At 36.6% G+C, this 20628-nt stretch overlaps 4 protein-coding genes, 1 long non-coding RNA gene and 1 pseudogene across 5 annotated transcripts in view; 1 reads left to right on the top strand and 5 right to left on the bottom strand.

The window, feature by feature from the left end:
- LOC146485354 (uncharacterized) overlaps nucleotides 1-20628 on the bottom strand; it is a 37744-nt gene that overhangs the window by 7372 nt on the left and 9744 nt on the right. The window lies entirely within an intron of this gene.
- The window catches only part of LOC146485357 (QRFP-like peptide receptor), a 28000-nt gene extending 7372 nt beyond the window's left edge, over nucleotides 1-20628 (bottom strand). The window contains exon 1 of the mRNA XM_085103502.1: nucleotides 20405-20628. The gene's annotated coding sequence lies outside the window, so the exon portion shown is untranslated. The remainder of the gene's footprint in view (nucleotides 1-20404) is intronic.
- Nucleotides 7116-8723, bottom strand: LOC146485361 (QRFP-like peptide receptor). The gene has a single exon (XM_085103503.1). It carries the CDS (start codon nucleotides 8512-8514, stop codon nucleotides 7627-7629), a length of 888 nt encoding a protein of 295 aa, XP_084959629.1. The 5' UTR covers nucleotides 8515-8723; the 3' UTR covers nucleotides 7116-7626.
- On the top strand, nucleotides 10724-12089 carry LOC146485360 (C-X-C chemokine receptor type 1-like). The gene has a single exon (XM_085103499.1). The coding sequence runs from the start codon at nucleotides 10913-10915 to the stop codon at nucleotides 11840-11842; it is 930 nt and encodes a 309-aa protein (XP_084959625.1). The 5' UTR covers nucleotides 10724-10912; the 3' UTR covers nucleotides 11843-12089.
- LOC146485359 (galanin receptor type 1-like) lies at nucleotides 13294-15075 on the bottom strand. Its single transcript, XM_085103192.1, has 2 exons — nucleotides 15048-15075; nucleotides 13294-14872 (listed from the first exon to the last, which is right to left on the bottom strand). Exons 1-2 carry the CDS (start codon nucleotides 15073-15075, stop codon nucleotides 14025-14027), a joined length of 876 nt encoding a protein of 291 aa, XP_084959318.1. The 3' UTR covers nucleotides 13294-14024.
- LOC146485358 (QRFP-like peptide receptor) lies at nucleotides 18342-20232 on the bottom strand (annotated as a pseudogene).

Raw genomic sequence — 20628 nt, 5'->3', positions numbered from 1 at the left:
AAACGTGATAAATTTTTACAATCGGAAAACGAAAAAGTGATTGTTTTCACTTATTTAAAGAAGATATTTCGCTAAAGGAACCGAGCAAAACGAAAAACCAATTTTTTATTTTGGCGAACATATACGCCGTTCGTGAACAAGCGAAAGTTATTAAAGCGGTCGACTTCTTTCAACATATCGCCAGATCGACACACCTGAAAACTCATCCTACTTGTGAATTAATTAATGCTACGTTCAGTGTCCCAACTCTCAGGGGTACCCAAGGGTTGATTTCTGTGGATATATGTTGGAATGGCCTTTAGCCTTAGAAAATCGGATTTAAGTTGCACAGAAAATCTAAAGATTTCTTCTTCAGAAATCTCATAACACTGCGGGCAAACTAATTTCTTTCATTTTCGAAGGGGTAAATATGTCGTTAAAAATGCAAAAAGAGTCAGCGAACATTTTGTAAAACCTTTAACAGCTAGTTAATTCGAGGAATAAAATTCCGTTTTCCCAAAACGTTCTGCAAAAGCAACCGAACTGATTAATTTGTAGTAGCTTACACGAATATGTCTTTAAAAGGGCAGCAAATAATGTGAGAACACAGGAGAGAACATTTTAAGTATTTTGGTGAAATGTTCTCGCTGAGCGCTCCTGAGCATTTGAGAACGTAAGAGTGGACGATAAGTGACGACAATGGGAAGAAACTAATTAAAGATTGTGTTATTGATTCTTTTTGTAGTTTATCTCTTAACTCTTACGCAGGAAAAGCAGGTGGATCCGCCAATTGTTTGATCTATCTGGTGGCTTAGGGACCGTTCATTTTTTATGAGCATGGGGGGGCTGGTGGGATTTGGTTAATTGCCACTACGAAACTGTATGACCCCCCCCCCCTAGCATGCAATTTTTTTCCACATGGCCCCCCCCTAGCAGAACTATTTTTTTCTGATGACCCCCCCCCCCTCCCGCCCAATCAGAAACAAATCATACTCCTAACTTTAACAAAACGCTTATGTACTGTTTATATCAAAGATAAACGTAATTGTTACTGTGATTTCTTTACAGTACTATTAACAAGTAACCGTTCTCTACTTAGGTAAAGATTTCTCTTGTTTAAAAAAACGTTTTATAGATAGCAACACGTTTACGGCAACGACAAACCCTAAATTTCCATTTAGATTCTCAAAGAAACTATAAAAATTAATCAAGCAAATGGTTAACGTGAAATTACTCCCCTTCGAGTAGAAACAATTAATACACGTACAGATCTGACTAACAAAATACGGATCGAAGCATACCAATCAACGATTACGAGTCATATTAAACAGAAAAAAACAGCGGACGCACAGATATCAGTCGCGTAGGTAAGGGTTAGATAGGGGTGTTCGTTGAGCCCCAAATCTTGCTTACTAGGGGGGTCCGGGGGCATGCTCCCCCGGAAATTTTTGAAAATCTAGGTTCCCAGAAACCTCATTTCCTGCATTTTGAGACCCATTTTAGGCAAATCACAAATTTGTTTTACAGCAGCTTTTTGAGCTATATACATCATTCCTACGGCATAACTGTTTCAACTTAAACAAGAAAGTTCAATGTACATTCCGCGCCCTGTCGAGTTGTGATAGCTATTCGATCTACTGATAGTCATACACCAAGCTGGTAAACTGCATCATTCTCGGGTGTAGGCCTTCGAACAAATTGACTATCTCGTCAAAATTGACAGGCATATCATATTTGATATGCATTAGAACCAGGGCAGACATTCTACTCTCTCGCATGGTACACCTCATGTAATTGTTCAACCTCCTCATTAAGTGCTTTCTCTTCCGCCATTACTGATCTGTAAAGGGGGTTCGTTCGAACCCCTCGAACCCCCCCTCCTACGCGCCTGGATATTAAAGTACTGCTATTAAAAATGACAGTTACAAGCTTTTCTGAAGATGGCTTACGGCTCAGATTTACCGTCAACTGAAGTCACCAACAACAGTTCTATTATTAAAACTAATCTGGATGTTCACACTAGGCATACTACTGAGTCTACTGATACTCCTGGGTTCAAATAATTTACTAATCAACAGTCTTTATAAAAGTGAGTACTATTAAAAAGAACATTAAACAATCTATTGATATAGTTCAGAGTACAACCACTTTGTAGAAAACTACTCCCCCAAGGATGATTCAATAGTGAGACTGATACGTTTTTATATTAATTTGAACTTGTACAAACATAGGTGTCTACCTCAGTTTATATTCATTATTGCTTTTCCAACAGATATGCTTCATTTCCTCAGTTGTTGTTAATATAAAATGCAGATTTCGACCTCAGTATGTAAAACAAATTAAAAGTGGTTAGGAAAATCGCATTAAATAAAATTGAAATAATATTCAATTTCTTCATCTGTTTCTGTGTTGAGCCACTTTCAATTTCCCCTACTAGCCAATTATTTCTGGTGACCCCCCCCTCTTTCACTCATTTTTTTTTGGTAGACCCCCCCTTTAGTGCCATTTTTTTTTCTCGTGCCCCCCCCCCCCCCTAAATCCCACCAGCCCCCCCATGCTCATAAAAAATGAACGGTCCCTTAAGTGATAGAGTTTGTGATCTATGACAAGTTTGTGACGTGTTTGCTAGAAGGCGCAGACTAAATTATGAATTGACGCAGCATGTTGTCAACGAAAAGGCATACTGTGTAGTTTCATACATAATACCATGGGTTACAAATTACTCTTTAGTTAGGGCACGAAATTTCAGCGGTAATATATAATTTCACTAGTAAACTAAAAAACATCGCCATGGCACATTGCTCGATACAATAAACAAGTCAAAAACTGACGATTGGGGGCGTAATTTAAAAGGTTATCAGATGGTATACTCGTTACATTAGGAAATGATTCCACTTGCGCTTGTGCAAATTCTAATAATTTTCCTTTGCCTAAATAATTAGAATTTGGACAAAACGCGTGACATGAAAATATAATTCCTAATCTCACTCGTCACCATATTAATACCCATGCATGACGTCACAGTAAACAATTTGTGTGAATGGATGATGTTGGCTATCAGTCCGAGCTATTTTTATCCAAGCTAGGAGAAGTGAAAGACATCTTAAGATAAACCTGGAAACATCATGATTAATACTGATAGCCTTAACTTTCGACTTTTCGTGGCCACTATTCCTGTTTATATCATCGGATTCATTGGGAATACATTGGTCATCCGAATTGTCCACCAAACAAGAGACATGCATTCGACAACAAATTACCTTTTGGCAAACTTGGCTGTAAGCGATGTCATCACCATTTTGTTGGCTCCGTTGTATTTCTTTTCGTATCACATTGGATATCCAAGCAGCGCATTTGGGAAATTCTCTTGCAAGTTCTTAGTTCTCAGTGATATTGCAATAACTACCTCAGCACTAACTCTGTCGTTGTTGGCGATAGAAAGATATCACGCTTTGCTAAAGCCTTTCAGAACGGGTTTACGATTAACAGAGGAGAACATCAAGCGGGCAATAGCTCTCATTTGGATCTCAAGCTTTTTCCTGGTTTTTCCAGAGTTCTTTGTTCAGGAATGGAGTGAATCGCTTTCAAGATGTACTGGCCCATGGAACTTGCCTTTGAGTATGAAAAGCAAAGTTTTTGGGATCATATACTGCATTATTAGTGCCTATATTCCATCGATGGTATTTCTTTATTGCTATGGATCGTTGATCAAAGGATTGTACTTTTGTCACACGGTTTGTGCTGCGAACACTAACAAAGACAGAAGTTCTGAAAAAAAGAAACTTGTTATAACATTCATCCTGGCAAGTACAGGATTTGTTATTGGTTATGGACCAATTGCTGTTTTTTACACAGTTTTAGCGTCAGGAGTTGATGAAGAGATAAACGATAAGTTGTATTCCAATCTTTCGGTTTTCTTTCTGTTAGCTTTTTATTGCAGTTTATGTCTTAATCCGATGTTTTACGCCTTTCGCAGTTCGAGCTTTAAAGAAAGATTTAAACGCATAATATTCTGTCGCGGACCAGTGCCTCAGAATGAGATTCAGATGCCTTGACAATTTGAATCAGGGGAAACCAACGGTTCATTTCTGCGGATATCTACAGTGCAGGTGTTTTCATATGGTGCCTCCTGTTCTGGAAGCACCAAATTTGTTGTGTGACGAGACGTTAACATGAGGAACAAGCATAATCACTTAGCTTAATTTGAAAACAGCGGAAAAACCTGTGAACGACTGGAATTCTGTTAAATTGTACGTTAAATTAAACAGTCGATCTGATCAGCTTAAATGATGAACAAATTGAAACAAAAAAGTCAAATATTTAGTGCAAACTTGATCAAACAACGTCTAATTTATTGATTTTGATAAAATTAGGATGAATTTATAATCAATTTTAATGTATTGTGAAAGGCAGTAATAACTTCTGGATAGCTAGAAGCTACGCAAACGATGGTTGGACGGCAAGTCGTAGCCAACCTCGCGAAGACTTAACCGTAACAACTAATCACTGACTTCTTATGAAACCCCTAGATCCCAATGTTCACTTTGAAAAATCATATAAGCTGAAGCTCTAAAAATGAATCAAATTATAAAATCCTAAAATTACTTTTGGACTAAAATGCTTTAAATTCGTCTAACAGAAAATCCAAACTTCAAATGTTTTCTTAAAATGATCCTACGCAATAAAGCGTTAAAATGGATTCATGCAATAAAAATCTTAAGATACATGGCCTGTTCGCTTTGTAACTAGCTGTCTAGTTCAAGATAATGACGGATTTTGCAATGCGGAGGGAGCTGCTTAAGACAGACTTCTGCATCTTGAATGCTACTGAGTTGCTTCTATCGGCAACTAGCTTCTTGAGCGTCTGTTTCACTTCCCTCGAATAGCCTCCCAAGACATCAATTATGATGTTGCGCTGTGTCACTTGGTACCCCTGATATCGTTCCTTCAGCTCCACTCGAAGTGGTGTGTACTTGGTTGTCTCCTCTTCTGCTTTGATTTTCACGGGCCAACTCATCTCAATTAGTGGTACTTCCCCCTTGGCCTTGTTTTTATTATTACTATTATTATTATTATTATTATTATTATTATTATTATTATTATTATTATTATTATTATTATTATTATTATTATTATTATTATTATTATTATTATTATTATATTTTTTTTTTTGGGGGGGGGGGCGGGGCGGTGGGGTGGAGTCTGGGGGTGGTCTTAAGATCTTACAAGAACCAGGAAAAAACTGAATTCTTATGAGGCCTCGTTTTTGTTATTGAAGACAGAAGCGCTACCATTTTACGGTTCAAAGTAAATTCTAACTTGTGCACTAAACTCTTTGAGTGAATTGTTCAAAGCGCATATTATTTGCCTCTTGCCTAGTATGATTTCAAAAGAGAATGACTAAACTTAAACGATTCAATTTCACACGGATAAAACGAAACTCAGTCCAACTTCACTCGAATGAAATTCCAACCAAAGACCAGGTCATTAAGCACTCCACTTGGTTGAGTCCGGAATTTAAATGTTGCTCTGATTTTAACAAAACTTTATCGAAATTCTCGAAAGGTATGATTTGAATATTAATAGATCTGTATAAAAACTTGTCATTCCTAAGTTATTGGACAGTACGCTGTGCTTTCATGTGGGCAGTTGTACATGAATGGGTTTTTATTTTTTCGCCCATTTTGCAACTAAAAGTGATGTCTTTTCATTCCCCTAAAAAAAAAATTCCCCTATTTTTACTGGAATTTTGTAGTAGATGGAATTAATTGGGAACGGTCAGTACTAATTACGTCGTGCAATTCGGTCATTAATCCCTATACCCGTGATAACACTAGTCGCACTCTCGCTACACGTACTTCTGATTAAGTTTAATAAGCATGCGATCACAGACCGAACTGGACTCCACTCAGTTTTATTATCGTCTTTTTAAGAATTGGTTCATGTTTGGCGCGCGTCTTTATAGTATAGGATAGGAAAAGTTTGAAGAGCGCTCGAGCTGTTCATGGCAATCGTCTCAAGGAGCTCTTAAGTAAACGCTTCTGTGATGTTCACCCAAACTTCCCGTGTGCATCCAGAACTCGGCCGCGGTAAAAAACAAACAACAACAAAAAAAACAAACAAACAAAAAACTAAACAAAACAACAACAACAACAAAAACAACAAAGAAAAATTAATACTTAATTGTTCTCCTTTTTGTCAAGCTGACAATTGTTTATTATTACAGAATGGTCTGAGAACAACCTTTATGGCATAATTCAGTAAATCAGATTAACGAGTCAGTATGTTTCAAATAGAAAAGGAAAAATTAAACAATTCAAAATAAAACAACTTAACGTACATCAAGATATAAAACAAAGGACACACCATAGCTGTTAAATTTTCGTCCACATTTTATTTAATAAGTGAATTTATTTTTACATTTCTCTATATATTTAACATTCATTTGCCTGTCGCTTTGTTGTTTATTTAAAATGTTAATCACAGCTGTAGAGAAAATTGTTAAATATAAGCAGCAAAATTAATTGAATGTATTTTGTTATTTTCCAAGAAATACTGAGACGAGATAGGACATGCTTCTCAGTTAATTTTTTTTAAATTAATTCTGCTTATATCTGTTTCAGAGACATGCAAAAATTAACGATAAAAACCGACGTTTCGGTGTCTTCATGACGCCATTGTCAAGGAGAAATAAAAAATTTACAGAGTCTGCGGCAAGGTGTAACAATAAATTAGCATATAGTGTTTGAGGCTGATTAAATAAATACTTTTGCCCGAATAGAGTCGTGTTGGTTTTCGGGACTTCGCCATGCTGTTCGTAGTAGTGTTTATACACTGAAGATGCTTTTTGCATGGCGAAGTCCCGAAAGACCTACTGAGGCGTTTTAGCATTCTGAAAAAGTGTAGAAATAAGTTCGATTGTTTGGTTAACGAAATGCTTTTCATCAGAGACCTAAAACCCACTCTGAACGTCCAAAACGACTCTATTCGCGCAAAAGTATTTATTTAATTAGCCTCAAACACCATATGCTAATTTATTGTTTCACCTTGCCGCAGACTCTGTAATTTTTTATTTCTCCTTGACAATGGCGTTATGCATGAAGACACCGAAACGTCGGTTTTTATCGTTAATTTTTGCATGTCTCTGCATTACCAAATATTTATATCTGTTTCGCCTATATCAATTATGGCAAGTCGTGGGAGTGCATCAACGTTATAACGTCTCACCACTCGCCCCCAATCGCGCTGGACGAAAAATAAACTTAAATAAATGTTTTAATCAGGGGTTTATTTGGTGTGCTAGATTATGACCTATAGAATGAATTCAGAACTTCTTTCTGGTGAAACTGTCCTGAAATACTGGTGAAATTTAAAGTAATGCTTTCCATTTGTTAGAGTTGACTTGCAAAATAGGTTATTTATTTCGCGAACATCGACAAAGAAAATGGAAAACAAGCAGTTCAAAATGGCCGCTCCTTCCTCTTATAAACTGACAGTTTAAGGATCGACTCCATAGAAGGCTATCAGCTATTTAATTAACTAACATCTCTGAAAGTTATCTCTCTATGGTTAATGGAAATGAAAAACATACATACTCGGTACCAATTTTACTTGACTACAGTATTTACAAGTAGTTGAACTTCCTGATCATGGCATTTCCATACCATTTTGTTGCAGCGGTTCTCGACAGAATATTATGCGTTTAAATCCTTTTCTGAAGTTTGTACTGCGAAAGGCGTACAAAATAGGATTAATGCATAAACTACAAAAGAATATTGATTCAACGACAGCCAATTGAATAGACAATTTTAAAAAGCCCGTCTGCCCTTCTCCTCCTAAAATTGTAACGGTGTGAGAAATGCAGGTTGGCCCATAACCAATAACAAATCCGGCAGTCGCTAGGATAAATGTAATAACAAGTTTTTTCTTCTCAGAATTTCTGTCTTCATTAGTGTTTTCAGTACATATCGTTTGAGAAAAGTACAGTCCTTCTATCAAGGATCCATAACAATAAAGAAATACTATCATCGGGATATAAGTCAGAACTACAAGGATTATGATGAAATACACCTTGTTTGGAATACAATAAGAGTTATTTTCGCTCCATTCGATTAAAAAGAAGCCGGGCAAACAGATGGCGACGCTTGATATCCAAATAACAGCGATCGCCTGTTTAATGTTGTCTTCTTTCAACCGTAATCCTGTTCTGAAAGGCTTCAGCAAAGCGTGATATCTTTCCACAGCTAGTACCGTCAGAGTAAAGGATGAAACCTGTATAGGAAGGATACTAACAACATACAACTTGCAACTGAATTTTTCAAATCCAGAGCTTACTATTAACATTGACGGCCACGCCAATAAAATGGTGATAACATCGCTAAGAGCTAGGTTAGCCAAGAGGTAATTAGTTGTCGTATGCATGTCTCGTGTTTTATGCACAATTCGGATGACCAACACATTTCCAATTAATCCCGCGAGGAAGAATGGAATTCCTGCCAAAGCTAAGATGAACCCCACACTACTAGTATCAATCATAACGGATAAATATGTCTTTCCACGCGTGATTGTTTGATGCTGACTGAAAGCGTGTAGTCTGCGTCACAGACGGAATTGACCGCCGTTAAACACCGTCTGCTAATTAACAACAAAATCCTTGTTCTAAACCACCAAAGAAGGAAACAAAATACTGGAAGTCTCTTTCGAAATCCTTTCCAATCTAATAGAATGTGTGCACGACGGCCATGTTGGAGGACCGAAACAATACAATATTTTTCCTTTGGGAACTAGATTTTATTTTTATGCAAATATCTTCTATTGCTTTAGTCCTCCAACATGGCCGCCGTGCACACACTCAATTAGCTATCACCAGACCAATCGAACAATGAGCTTGTTTAAAGGCCAGCCTAAACTTGAAACTTGGCCAGAAAACACCTGGTAGACAATTTTCCCTTTATTTGACAAGGATCAATAATTTAGGCAGTTATGACTAAACAGACCAAAAATTATTTTTGTCCGGCAAATTAAATGATCAGTTCTTAGCAACCTATTGGAGGTTTTCGCACCATGTTTAAAATTACTTTTACAGAGCGGGAAGATTATTGAAGTAAATTAAATAGGAAATAATTTTGAGCAATATTCGGTTCTATTGTGAATGAGCTTCACTGAACATATTTAACTGAGAAAGCACCATTTCAATCAAGCATTTTTGTGCAATTTCTCAAACCATTGTGAAAATAAAACAGAGATAAATGGAAGATAATATTAAGAACAATAATAATAATAGAAAAAATTCACAGAATATAAAATGACACTAAGCAGTTAGAAAACAGGTTATTTTTTCACCCATTATGCATTAATGACAGCAGGTTGGACTTGTAATTTTAGTCAGCATCGATGCAAATAAACATAAAATTAATATTATTAAACTGGCACTTGGGCATTGCATTTCTTTTCGCACGAAATTGTCAAAAAAAAACTTTTAAAGACCTGAAACAGTATTTCACCCTTATGTTATTCTTAACACAGCATTAGCTTATTCCTATTAAGCTGTAACATCTATCAACAAATTTTTGCCGCAATCATTTTCAGCCTTAGACATTTGCCAGGTGATTCAAGATGAAGAAAACGTGAGACATTATTATAATCGGGAAACGAAAAAGAGATTGTTTCCACTTATTTTAAACGCATATTTCGATAAAGGAACCGAACAAAACGAAAAAGCAATCCTTTCTTGCGAACATATACGCCGTTCGTGAACAAGCGAAAGTTATTAAAGCGGTCGACTTCTTTCAACATATCGCCAGATGGACACACCTGAAAACTCATCCTACTTGTGAATTAATTAATGCTACGTGCAGTGTCCCAACTCTCAGGGGTACCCAAGGGTTGATTTCTGTGTATATATGTTACAATGGCCTTTAGCCTTAGAAATTCGGATTTAGTTGCACAGAAAATCTAAAGATTTCTTCTTTAGAAATCTCATAACACTGCGGGCAAACTAATTTCTTTCGTTTTCGAAGGGGTAGGTATGTCGTTTAAAATGCAAAAAGAGTCAGCGAGCATTTAGTAAAACCAGCAACAGCCAGTAAATTCGAGGAATAAACTTCCGTTTCCCAAAACATTCTGCAAGAGCATCCGAAAAGATCAATTTGTGGTAGCTTACACAAATATGTCTTTAAAAGGGCAGAAAACATTCTTTCAACACAGGAGAAATCATTTTAAGTATTTTGTAAAATGAGCGCTCCTGAGTATTTGAGAACATAAGAGTGGACGACAATGGGAAGAAACTAATTAAAAATTGTGTTATTGATTCTTTTTGTAGTTTATCTCTTAACTCTTACGCAGGAAAAGCAGGTGGATCTACCAATTGTTTGCGCTAGCTGGTGGCTTAAGTGACAGAGTTTGTGATCTGTGACAGGTTTGTGATATGTTTGTTGTAAGGCTCAAACTGAATAATGAATTTACGCAGTATATGTTGTCAACGAAAAGGCATACTGTGTAGTTTCATACATAATACCATGGGTTACAAATTACTCCTTAATTTTGGCGCGAGATTTCAGCGGTAATATATAATTTCACAAGTAAACTAAAAAACATCACGGCACATTGCTCGATACAATAAACAAGTCAGAAACGGACGATTGGGGGCGTAATTTAAAAGGTTATGAGATGGTATACTCGTTACATTAGGAAATGATTTCACTTGCGCTTGTCCAAATTCTAATAATTTCCTTGACCTAAATTATTAGAATTTAGACAAAACGCGTGACATGAAAATATAATTCCTAATCTCACTCGTCACCATATTATTACCCACGCATGTGACGTCACAGTAAACAATATGTGTGAATGGATGATGTTGGCTATCACTGCAAGCTATTTTTATCCAAGCTAGGAGAAGTGAAAGACATCTTAAGATAAACCTGGAAACATCATGATTAATAGTGAGAGTCTTAACTATCGACTTTTCGTGGCCGCTATTCCTGTTTATATCATCGGATTCATTGGGAATACATTGGTCATCCGAATTGTCTACAAAACACGAGACATGCATTCGACAACAAATTACCTTTTGGCAAACTTGGCTGTAAGCGATGTCATCACCATTTTGTTGGCTCCGTTGTATTTCTTTTCGTATCACATTGGATATCCAAGCAGCGTATTTGGGAAATTCTCTTGCAAGTTCTTAGTTCTCAGTGATATTTTAATAACTACCTCAGCACTAACTCTTTCGTTGCTGGCGATAGAAAGATATCACGCTTTGCTAAAGCCTTTCCGAACGGGTTTACGATTAACAGAGGAGAACATCAAGCAGGCAATAGCTCTCGTTTGGATCTTAAGCTTTTTCACCGTTTTTCCAGAATTCTTTGTTCAGGAATGGAGCGAATCGCTTTCAAGATGTACTGGCCCATGGAACTTGCCTTTGAGTACGAAAAGCAAGGTTTTTGGGATCATATACGGCATTATTAGCGCCTATATTCCATTGATGGTATTTCTTTATTGCTATGGATCCTTGATGAAAGGACTGTACTTTTCTCACACGGTTTGTGCTGCGGACACTAACGAAGACAGAAGTTCTGAGAAAAAGAAACTTGTTATAACATTCATCCTGGCAACTACAGGATTTGTTATTGATTATGGACCAATTGCTATTTTGTACACAGTTTTAGCGTCAGGAGTTGATAAAGAGATAAACCATAAGTTGTATTCAAATCTTTCGGTTTTCTTCCTGTTAGGTTTTTATTGTAGTTTATGTCTTAATCCGATGTTTTACGCCTTTCGCAGTTCGAGCTTTAAAGAAGGATTTAAACGCATAATATTCTGTCGCGGACCAGTGCCCCAGAATGAGATTCAGATGCCTTGACAATTTGAATCAGGGGAAACCAACGGTTCATTTCTGCCGATATCTATAGTGCAGGTGTTTTTAGATGGTTCCCCATCCTCTTGAAGCACGAAATTTGTCGTGTGACGAGACGTTAACATCCGGAACAAGCTTTTTCACTTAGCGTCATTTGAAGACAGAAAAAGCGGCGAACGACTGGAATTCTGTTAAATTGCACGTTAAATCAATCAATTGATCTGATCAGCTTTAATGATGAATAGATTGAAAAAAAAAAAAAAAAAAGAAAAAGTCAAATTTTCAGTGCAAACCTGATCAAACTGAATTCTTATCAGGCCTAATTTTGGTTATTGAAGACAGAGGCGCTACAATGAAGCTTTTTTCTATACCATTTTACGGTTCAAAGTAAATTCTAACTCGTGCGTAACAGCTCGTGGAGTGAATTATTCAAAACGATATTATTTGCCTCTTGCCTAGTATGATTTCAAAAGAGAATGACGAGATATAAAAGACTTAATTACACACGCATTAAACGAAACTCCAACTTCACTCGCAGAAAATTCCAACCAAAGACCAGGTCACTAAACACACCTCTTGGTTGAGTCCGTAATTTAAATATTTCTCTTGTTTTAACAAAACTTTATCGAAATTCTCGAAAGGTATGATTTGAATATTAATAGAACTGTGTAAAAACTTGCCATTCCTAAGTTAATGGACAGTACGCCGTGCTATCACGTGGGCAGTTGTCATGAATGGGTTTGTATTCTTTCGCCTATTTTGCAACAAAAAGTGATGTCTTTTTATTCCCCTAAAAAGTTTACCCCTATTTTTACTGGAATTTTGTAGTAGATGGAATTAATCGGGAACGGTCAGTACTAATTACGTCGTGCAATTCGGTCCTTAATCCCTATACCCGTGATAAAATTAGTCGCACTCTCGCTACATGGACCTCTGATTCTGTTTAATAAGCGTGCGATCACAGACCGAACTGGACTCCACTCAGTTTTATTACCGTCTTTATAAGAATTGGTTCATGTTTGGCGCGCGTCTTTACAGTATAGGATAGGAAAAGTTTGAAGAGCGCTCGAGAAGCTCGAGCTGCTGCTGGCTATCGCCTTAAGGAGCTCTTAAGTAAACGCTGCTGTGATGTTCTCGAAAACTTTCCGTGTGCATCCAGAAATCGGCCGCGGTAAAAAACAAAACAAAAAAACAACATCCAAAACAAACAAAAAACAAAAGCAAAACAACAACAACAACAACAACAAAAAAAAACAATTATGCTTAATTGTTTTCCTCTTTGTCAAGCTGACCATTGTTTATTGTTACAAAATGGTCCAAGAACAACCTTTATGGCACAATTTAGTAATCAGATTAACGAGTCAGTATGTATCAAATAGAAAAGGTATAATTAAACAATTCAAAATAAAACAACTTAACGTACATCAAGATATAAAACAAAGGACACGCCATAGCTGTTAAATTTTCGTCCACATTTTATTTAATAACTAAATATATTTTTACATTTCTCTATATATTTAACATTCATTTGCCTGTCGCTTTTTTGTTTATTTAAAATGTTAACCACAGCTGTAGAGAAAATTATAAAATATAAGGAGCAAAATTAATTGAATGTATTTCTTATTTTCCAAGAAATACTAAAACGAGATAGGACATGCTTTTTAGTTAATTTTTTTTAAAGTAATTCTGCGTATATCTGTTTCCCCTGTATCAATTATGCCAAGTCGTAGAAGTGCATCAAGGTATGACGTCTCACCAACTGCCCCCAATCACGCCGGACGAGAAATAAACTGAAATAAATGTTTTAATAAAGGGTTTATTTGGTGTGCTAGTTTATTACCTATAGAATGAATTCAGAACTTCTGTCCTAAAATACTGGTGAAATTTCCATAATTTGTTAGAGTTGACTTGCAAGATAGGTTTTTTTTTCTTTCGCGAACATCGACAAAGAAAGCGGAAAACAAACAGTTCAAAATGGCCGTACGGCTCTTACAAACTGCAGATCGAACCTGAGAGTTTCGACGATTCCCTTATAATAATTGACTCCATATAAGGCTATCAGCTATGTAATTAACTTACGTCTCTGCATGTTATTGCCCATGTCTCTATGGTTAATGGAAACGAAAAACATACAAACTCGGTTCTACTGCACTTAACTAGAGTATTTACAAAAAGTTGAACTTCCTGATCATGACATTTGCATATCAATTTGAGGCAGCGATTCTCGACAGAATATTATGCGTTTAAATCCTTCTTTGAAGTTTGTACTGCGAAAGGCGTACAAAATAGGGTTAATACATAAACTACAAAAGAATATTGATTCAACGACAGCTGAAGAGAATTTAAGGCCTGCTGTCTGCTCTTTACCTCCTAAAATTACAACGTTGTGAAAAAAGAAAGTTGGTCCATAACCAATAACAAATCCTGCAGTCGCTAGGATAAATGTAATAACAAGTTTTTTCTTCTCAGAATTTCTGTCTTCATTAGTGTTTTCAGTACATATCGTTTGAGAAAAGTACAGTCCTTCGATCAAGGATCCATAACAATAAAGAAATACTATCATCAGGATATAAGCCACAACTATAGTGATTATGATGAAATACACCTTGTTTGGAATACAATAAGAGTAATTTTCGCTCCATTCGCTTAAAAAGAAGCCGGGCAAACAGATGGCGACGCTTGATATCCAAATAACAGCGATCGCCTGTTTAATGTTGTCTTCTTTTAACCGTAATCCTGTTCTGAAAGGCTTCAGCAAAGCGTGATATCTTTCCACAGCTAGTACCGTCAGAGTAAAGGATGAAACCAGTGTAGGAAGAATACCAACAACATAAAACTTGCAACTTTTTTTTCCAAATCCAGAGCTTGCTATCAACACTGACGGCCACACCAACAAAATGGTGATAACATCGCTAAGAGCAAGGTTAGCCAAGAGGTAATTAGTTGTCGTATGCATGTCTCGTGTTTTATGCACAATTCGGATGACTAGCACATTTCCAATTAATCCGGCGAGGAAGAATGGAATTTCTGCCAAAGCTTAGATGAACCACACACTACTAGTATCAATCATAACGGATAAATTTGTCTTTCCACGCCTGATTGTTCGATGATGACTGAAAGCGTGTAGCCTGCTTCAACCGCCGTTAAACACCGTCTGCAAATTAACACCAAAATCCTTTTTCTAATAAAACCAAAGAAGGAGACAAAATACCGGAATTCTCTTTCGAAATCTCCTCCATTCTAATTGGTTATAACCAGACCAATCGAACAATGACCTTGTTGAAAGGCCAATCACAGAGTGTACAAACTCAGATCCTGCTACGCTGTTGGGGGTCTCAGCGCAGCCTAAACTTGAAACTTGGCCAGAAAACACATTGAAGATAATTTTCCCTTTATTTGAATAGGATCCACAATTTAGGCAGTTATGACTAAACAGACCAAAAATTATTTTTGTCGGGCAAATTAAATGATCAGTTCTTAGCAACCTATTGGAAGTTTTCGCACCATGTTTAAAATTACTTACAGAGCGGGAAGGTTATTGTAGGGAATTAAGTAGGAAATAATTTTGAGCAATAATCGGTTCTATTGTTAGAAAGCATAATTTCAATCAAGCATTTTTGTGAAATTTCTCAAACCATTGTATAAAAGTAAAACAGAAATAAATGGATAATAATAAGAAGAACAATAATAATAATAAAGAAAAAATTAACAGAATATAAAATGACACTCAGCAGTTAGAAAACAGGTTATTTTTTCACCCATTATGCATTAATGACAGCAGGTTGGACTTGTTATTTTAGTCATCATCGACGCAAATAGACATAAAACTAATATTAAACTGGCACTTAGGCATTGCATTTCGTTTCGCACGAAATTCTCAAAACAACTTTTAAGACCTGCAACAGTATTTACTCTCATGTTAATCTTAACATAGCATTAGCTTATTCCTATTAACGTGTAATATCGATCAACAAATTCTTGCCGCAATCATTTTCAGCCTTAGACATTTGCCAGGTGATTCAAGATGAAGAAAACGTGAGAAATTATTATAATCGGAAAACGAAAAAAAAAGATTGTTTCCACTTATTTTAAGAGCATATTTCGATAAGGGAACTGAACAAATCGAAATAGCAATCCTTTCTTGCGAACATATACGCCTTTCGTGAACAAGCGAAAGTTATCAAAGCGGTCAACTTCTTTCAACATATCGCCTAATGGACACACCTGAAAACTCATCCTACTTGTGAATTAATTAATGCTACGTTCAGTGTCCCAACTCTCAGGGGTACCCAAGGGTTAATTTCTGCGGATATATGTTAGAATGGCCTTTAGCCTGAGATATTCGGATTTAGTTGACAGAAAATCTAAAGATTTCTTCTTCAGATATCTCATAACACGGTGTGCAAACTAATTCCTTTTGTTTTTGAAGGGGTAAATATGTCGTTAAAATGCAAAAAGAGTCAGAGAGCATTTTGTAAAACCTTCATCAGCCAGTAAATTCGAGGAATAAAATTCCGTTTCCAAAGACGTTCTGGAAAAGCATCCGAAAAGATCAATTTGTAGCAGCTTACACGAATATGTCTTTAAAAGGGCTGAAAATGTTCTGGGTACACAGGAGAGAACATTTTAAGTATTTTGGTGAAATGTTCTCGCTGAGCGCTCCTGAGCATTTAAGAACATAACAGTGGACGACAAGTGATGACGATGGGAAGAAACTAATTAAAAATTGTGTTATTGATTCTTTTTGTAGTTTATCTCTTAACTCAGTCTCACGCAGAAAAAAGCAGGTGGATCTGCCAATTGTTTGTTCTAGCTGGTGGGTTAAGTGAAAGAGTTTGTGATCTGTGACAAGTTTGTGACGTGTTTGTTATAAGGCTCAAACTAAATATATTGACGCAGTATGTTGTCAACGAAAAGGGATATTGTGTAGTTTCATACATACACACACTGTTACTGACACACTCGTGTCAGTAACAGCTCGTTGAGTGAATTGTTCAAAACGCATATTATTTGCCTCTTGCCTAGTATGATATCAAAAGAGAATGACTAGACTTAAATGATTTAATTTCACACAGATTAAACGAAACTCTAACTTCAATCGAATGAAATTCCAACCAAAGACCAGGTACTAAGCAAATCCCTTGGTTGAGTCCGGAATTTAAATGTTACTTTGGTTTTAACAAAACGTTATCAAAATTCTCGATAGGCATGATTTGAATATTAATAGAACTGTGCAAAAACCTGCCTTTCCTAAGTTATTGGACAGTACGTCGAGCTATCACGTGGGCGGTTGTACATGAATGGGTTTGTATTCTTTCGCTTATTTTGCAACAAAAAGTAATGGTCTTTTCATTCCCCTAAAAAGTTTTCCCCTATTTTTTACTGGAATTTTGTAGTAGATGGAATTAATCGGGAACGGTCAGTACTAATTACGTCGTGCAAGTCGGTCTTTAAACCCTATACCCGTGATAAAATTAGTCGCCCTCTCGCTACACAGACTTCTGATTCTGTTTGATAAGCATGCGATCACAGAGCGAACTGGACTCCATTCAGTTTTATCACCGTCTTTTTTTACGAATTGGTTCATGTTTGGCGCGCGTCTTTCCAGTTAAGGATAGGAAAATTTTGAAGAGCGCTCGAGAAGCTCGAGCTGTTGTTGGCAATCGCCTCAAGGAGCTCTTAAGTAAACGCTTCTGTGATGTTCACCAAAACTTCCCGTGTGCATCCAGAACTCGGCCGCGGTAAAAAACAAAAAAAAAAGAACGAAACAAAACAACAACAACAACAACAACAAAAAATTAATGCTTAATTGTTCTCCTTTTTGTCAAGCTGGCAATTGTTTATTATTACAGAATGGTCCGAGAAAAACCTTTATGGCATAATTCAGTAAATCAGATTAACGAGTCAGTATGTTTCAAATAGAAAAGGAAAAATTAAACAATTCAAAATAAAACAACTTAACGTACATCAAGATATAAAACAAAGGACACACCATAGCTGTTAAATTTTCGTCCACATTTTATTTAATAAGTGAATTTATTTTTACATTTCTCTATATATTTAACATTCATTTGCCTGTCGCTTTGTTGTTTATTTAAAATGTTAATCACAGCTGTAGAGAAAATTGTTAAATATAAGCAGCAAAATTAATTGAATGTATTTTGTTATTTTCCAAGAAATACTGAGACGAGATAGGACATGCTTCTCAGTTAATTTTTTTAAAAGTAATTCTGCTTATATCTGTTTCAGAGACATGCAAAACTAACGATAAAAACCGAGGTTTCGGTGTCTTCATGACGCCATTGTCAAGGAGAAATAAAAAATTTACAGAGTCTGCGGCAAGGTTGTAACAATAAATTAGCATATAGTGTTTGAGGCTGATTAAATAAATACTTTTGCCCGAATAGAGTCGTTTTGGTTTTCGGGACTTCGCCATGCTGTTCGTGGTAGTGTTTATACACTGAAGAAGCTTTTTGCATGGCGAAGTCCCGAAAGATCTACTGAGGCGTTTTAGCATTCTGAAAAAGTGTAGAAATAAGTTCTATTGTTTGGTTAACGAAATGCTTTTCATCAGAGACCTAAAACCCACTCTGAACGTCCAAAACGACTCTATTCGCGCAAAAGTATTTATTTAATTAGCCTCAAACACTATATGCTAATTTATTGTTACACCTTGCCGCAGACTCTGTAATTTTTTATTTCTCCTTGACAATGGCGTCATGAAGACACCGAAACGTCGGTTTTTATCGTTAATTTTTGCATGTCTCTGCATTACCAAATATTTATATCTGTTTCGCCTATATCAATTATGGCAAGTCGTGGGAGTGCATCAACGTTATAACGTCTCACCACTCGCCCCCAATCGCGCTGGACGAAAAATAAACTTAAATAAATGTTTTAATCAGAGGTTTATTTGGTGTGCTAGATTATGACCTATAGAATGAATGCAGAACTTCTTTCTGGTGAAACTGTCCTGAAATACTGGTGAAATTTAAAGTAATGCTTTCCATTTGTTAGAGTTGACTTGCAAAATAGGTTATTTATTTCGCGAACATCGACAAAGAAAATGGAAAACAAGCAGTTCAAAATGGCCGCTCGTTCCTCTTATAAACTGACAGTTTCGACGAATCCCTTATAAGGATCGACTCCATAGAAGGCTATTAGCTATTTAATTAACTAACATCTCGGAAAGTTATCTCTCTATGGTTAATGGAAATGAAAAACATAGTATCGGTACCAATTTTACTTGACTACAGTATTTACACGTAGTTGAACTTCCTGATCATGGCATTTCCATACCATTTTGTTGCAGCGGTTCTCGACAGAATATTATGCGTTTAAATCCTTTTCTGAAGTTTGTACTGCGAAAGGCGTACAAAATAGGATTAATACATAAACTACAAAAGAATATTGATTCAACGACAGCCAATTGAATAGACAATTTTAAAAAGCCCGTCTGCCCTTCACCTCCTAAAATTGTAACGGTGTGAGAAATGCAGGTTGGCCCATAACCAATAACAAATCCGGCAGTCGCTAGGATAAATGTAATAACAAGTTTTTTCTTCTCAGAATTTCTGTCTTCATTAGTGTTTTCAGTACATATCGTTTGAGAAAAGTACAGTCCTTCGATCAAGGATCCATAACAATAAAGAAATACTATCATCGGGATTTAAGTCAGAACTACAAGAATTATGATGAAATACACCTTGTTTGGAATACAAGAAGAGTTATTTTCGCTCCATTCGATTAAAAAGAAGCCGGGTAAACAGATGGCGACGCTTGATATCCAAATAACAGCGATCGCCTGTTTAATGTTGTCTTCTTTTAACCGTAATCCTGTCCTGAAAGGCTTCAGCAAAGCGTGATATCTTTCCACAGCTAGTACCGTCAGAGTAAAGGATGAAACCTGTATAGGAAGGATACTAGCAACATACAACTCGCAACTGAATTTTTCAAATCCAGAGCTTAGTATTAACATTGACGGCCACGCCAATAAAATGGTGATAACGTCGCTAAGAGCTAGGTTAGCCAAGAGGTAATTAGTTGTCGTATGCATGTCTCGTGTTTTATGCACAATTCGGATGACTAACACATTTCCAATTAATCCCGCGAGGAAGAATGGAATTCCTGCCAAAGCTAAGATGAACCCCACACGACTAGTATCAATCATAACGGATAAGTATGTCTTTCCACGCGTGATTGTTTGATGCTGACTGAAAGCGTGTAGTCTGCGTCACAGACGGAATCAACCGCCGTTAAACACCGTCTGCAAATTAACACCAAAATCCTTGTTCTAAACCACCAAAGAAGGAAACAAAATACTGGAAGTCTCTTTCGAAATCCTTTCCAATCTAATAGAATGTGTGCACAACGGCCATGTTGGAGGACCGAAACAATACAATGATTTTCCTTTGGGAACTAGATTTTATTTTTATGCAAATATCTTCTATTGTTTTAGTCCTCCAACATGGCCGCCGTGCACACACTCAATTGGCTATAACCAGACCAATCGAACAATGAGCTTGTTTAAAGGCCAATCACAGACTGCACTAACTCCATTTCGGCAACGCTGTTGGGTGTCTGCAGCTCAGCCTAAACTTGAAACTTGGCCAGAAAATACCTGGTAGATGATTTTCCCTTTATTTGACAAGGATCCATAATTTAGGCAGTTATTACTAAACAGACCAAAAATTATTTTTTCCGGCAAATTAAATGATCAGTTCTTAGCAACCTATTGGAGGTTTTCGCACCATGTTTAAAATTACCTATACAGAGCGGGAAGGTTATTGAAG

This window comes from Pavona decussata, unplaced genomic scaffold, assembly GCF_977016875.1.
Source record: "Pavona decussata unplaced genomic scaffold, jaPavDecu1.1 SCAFFOLD_26, whole genome shotgun sequence".
NCBI lineage: Eukaryota > Metazoa > Cnidaria > Anthozoa > Scleractinia > Agariciidae > Pavona > Pavona decussata.
The sequence above is the reverse complement of the archived record's forward strand: the minus strand, read 5'-3'. Positions and strand labels throughout refer to the sequence as shown.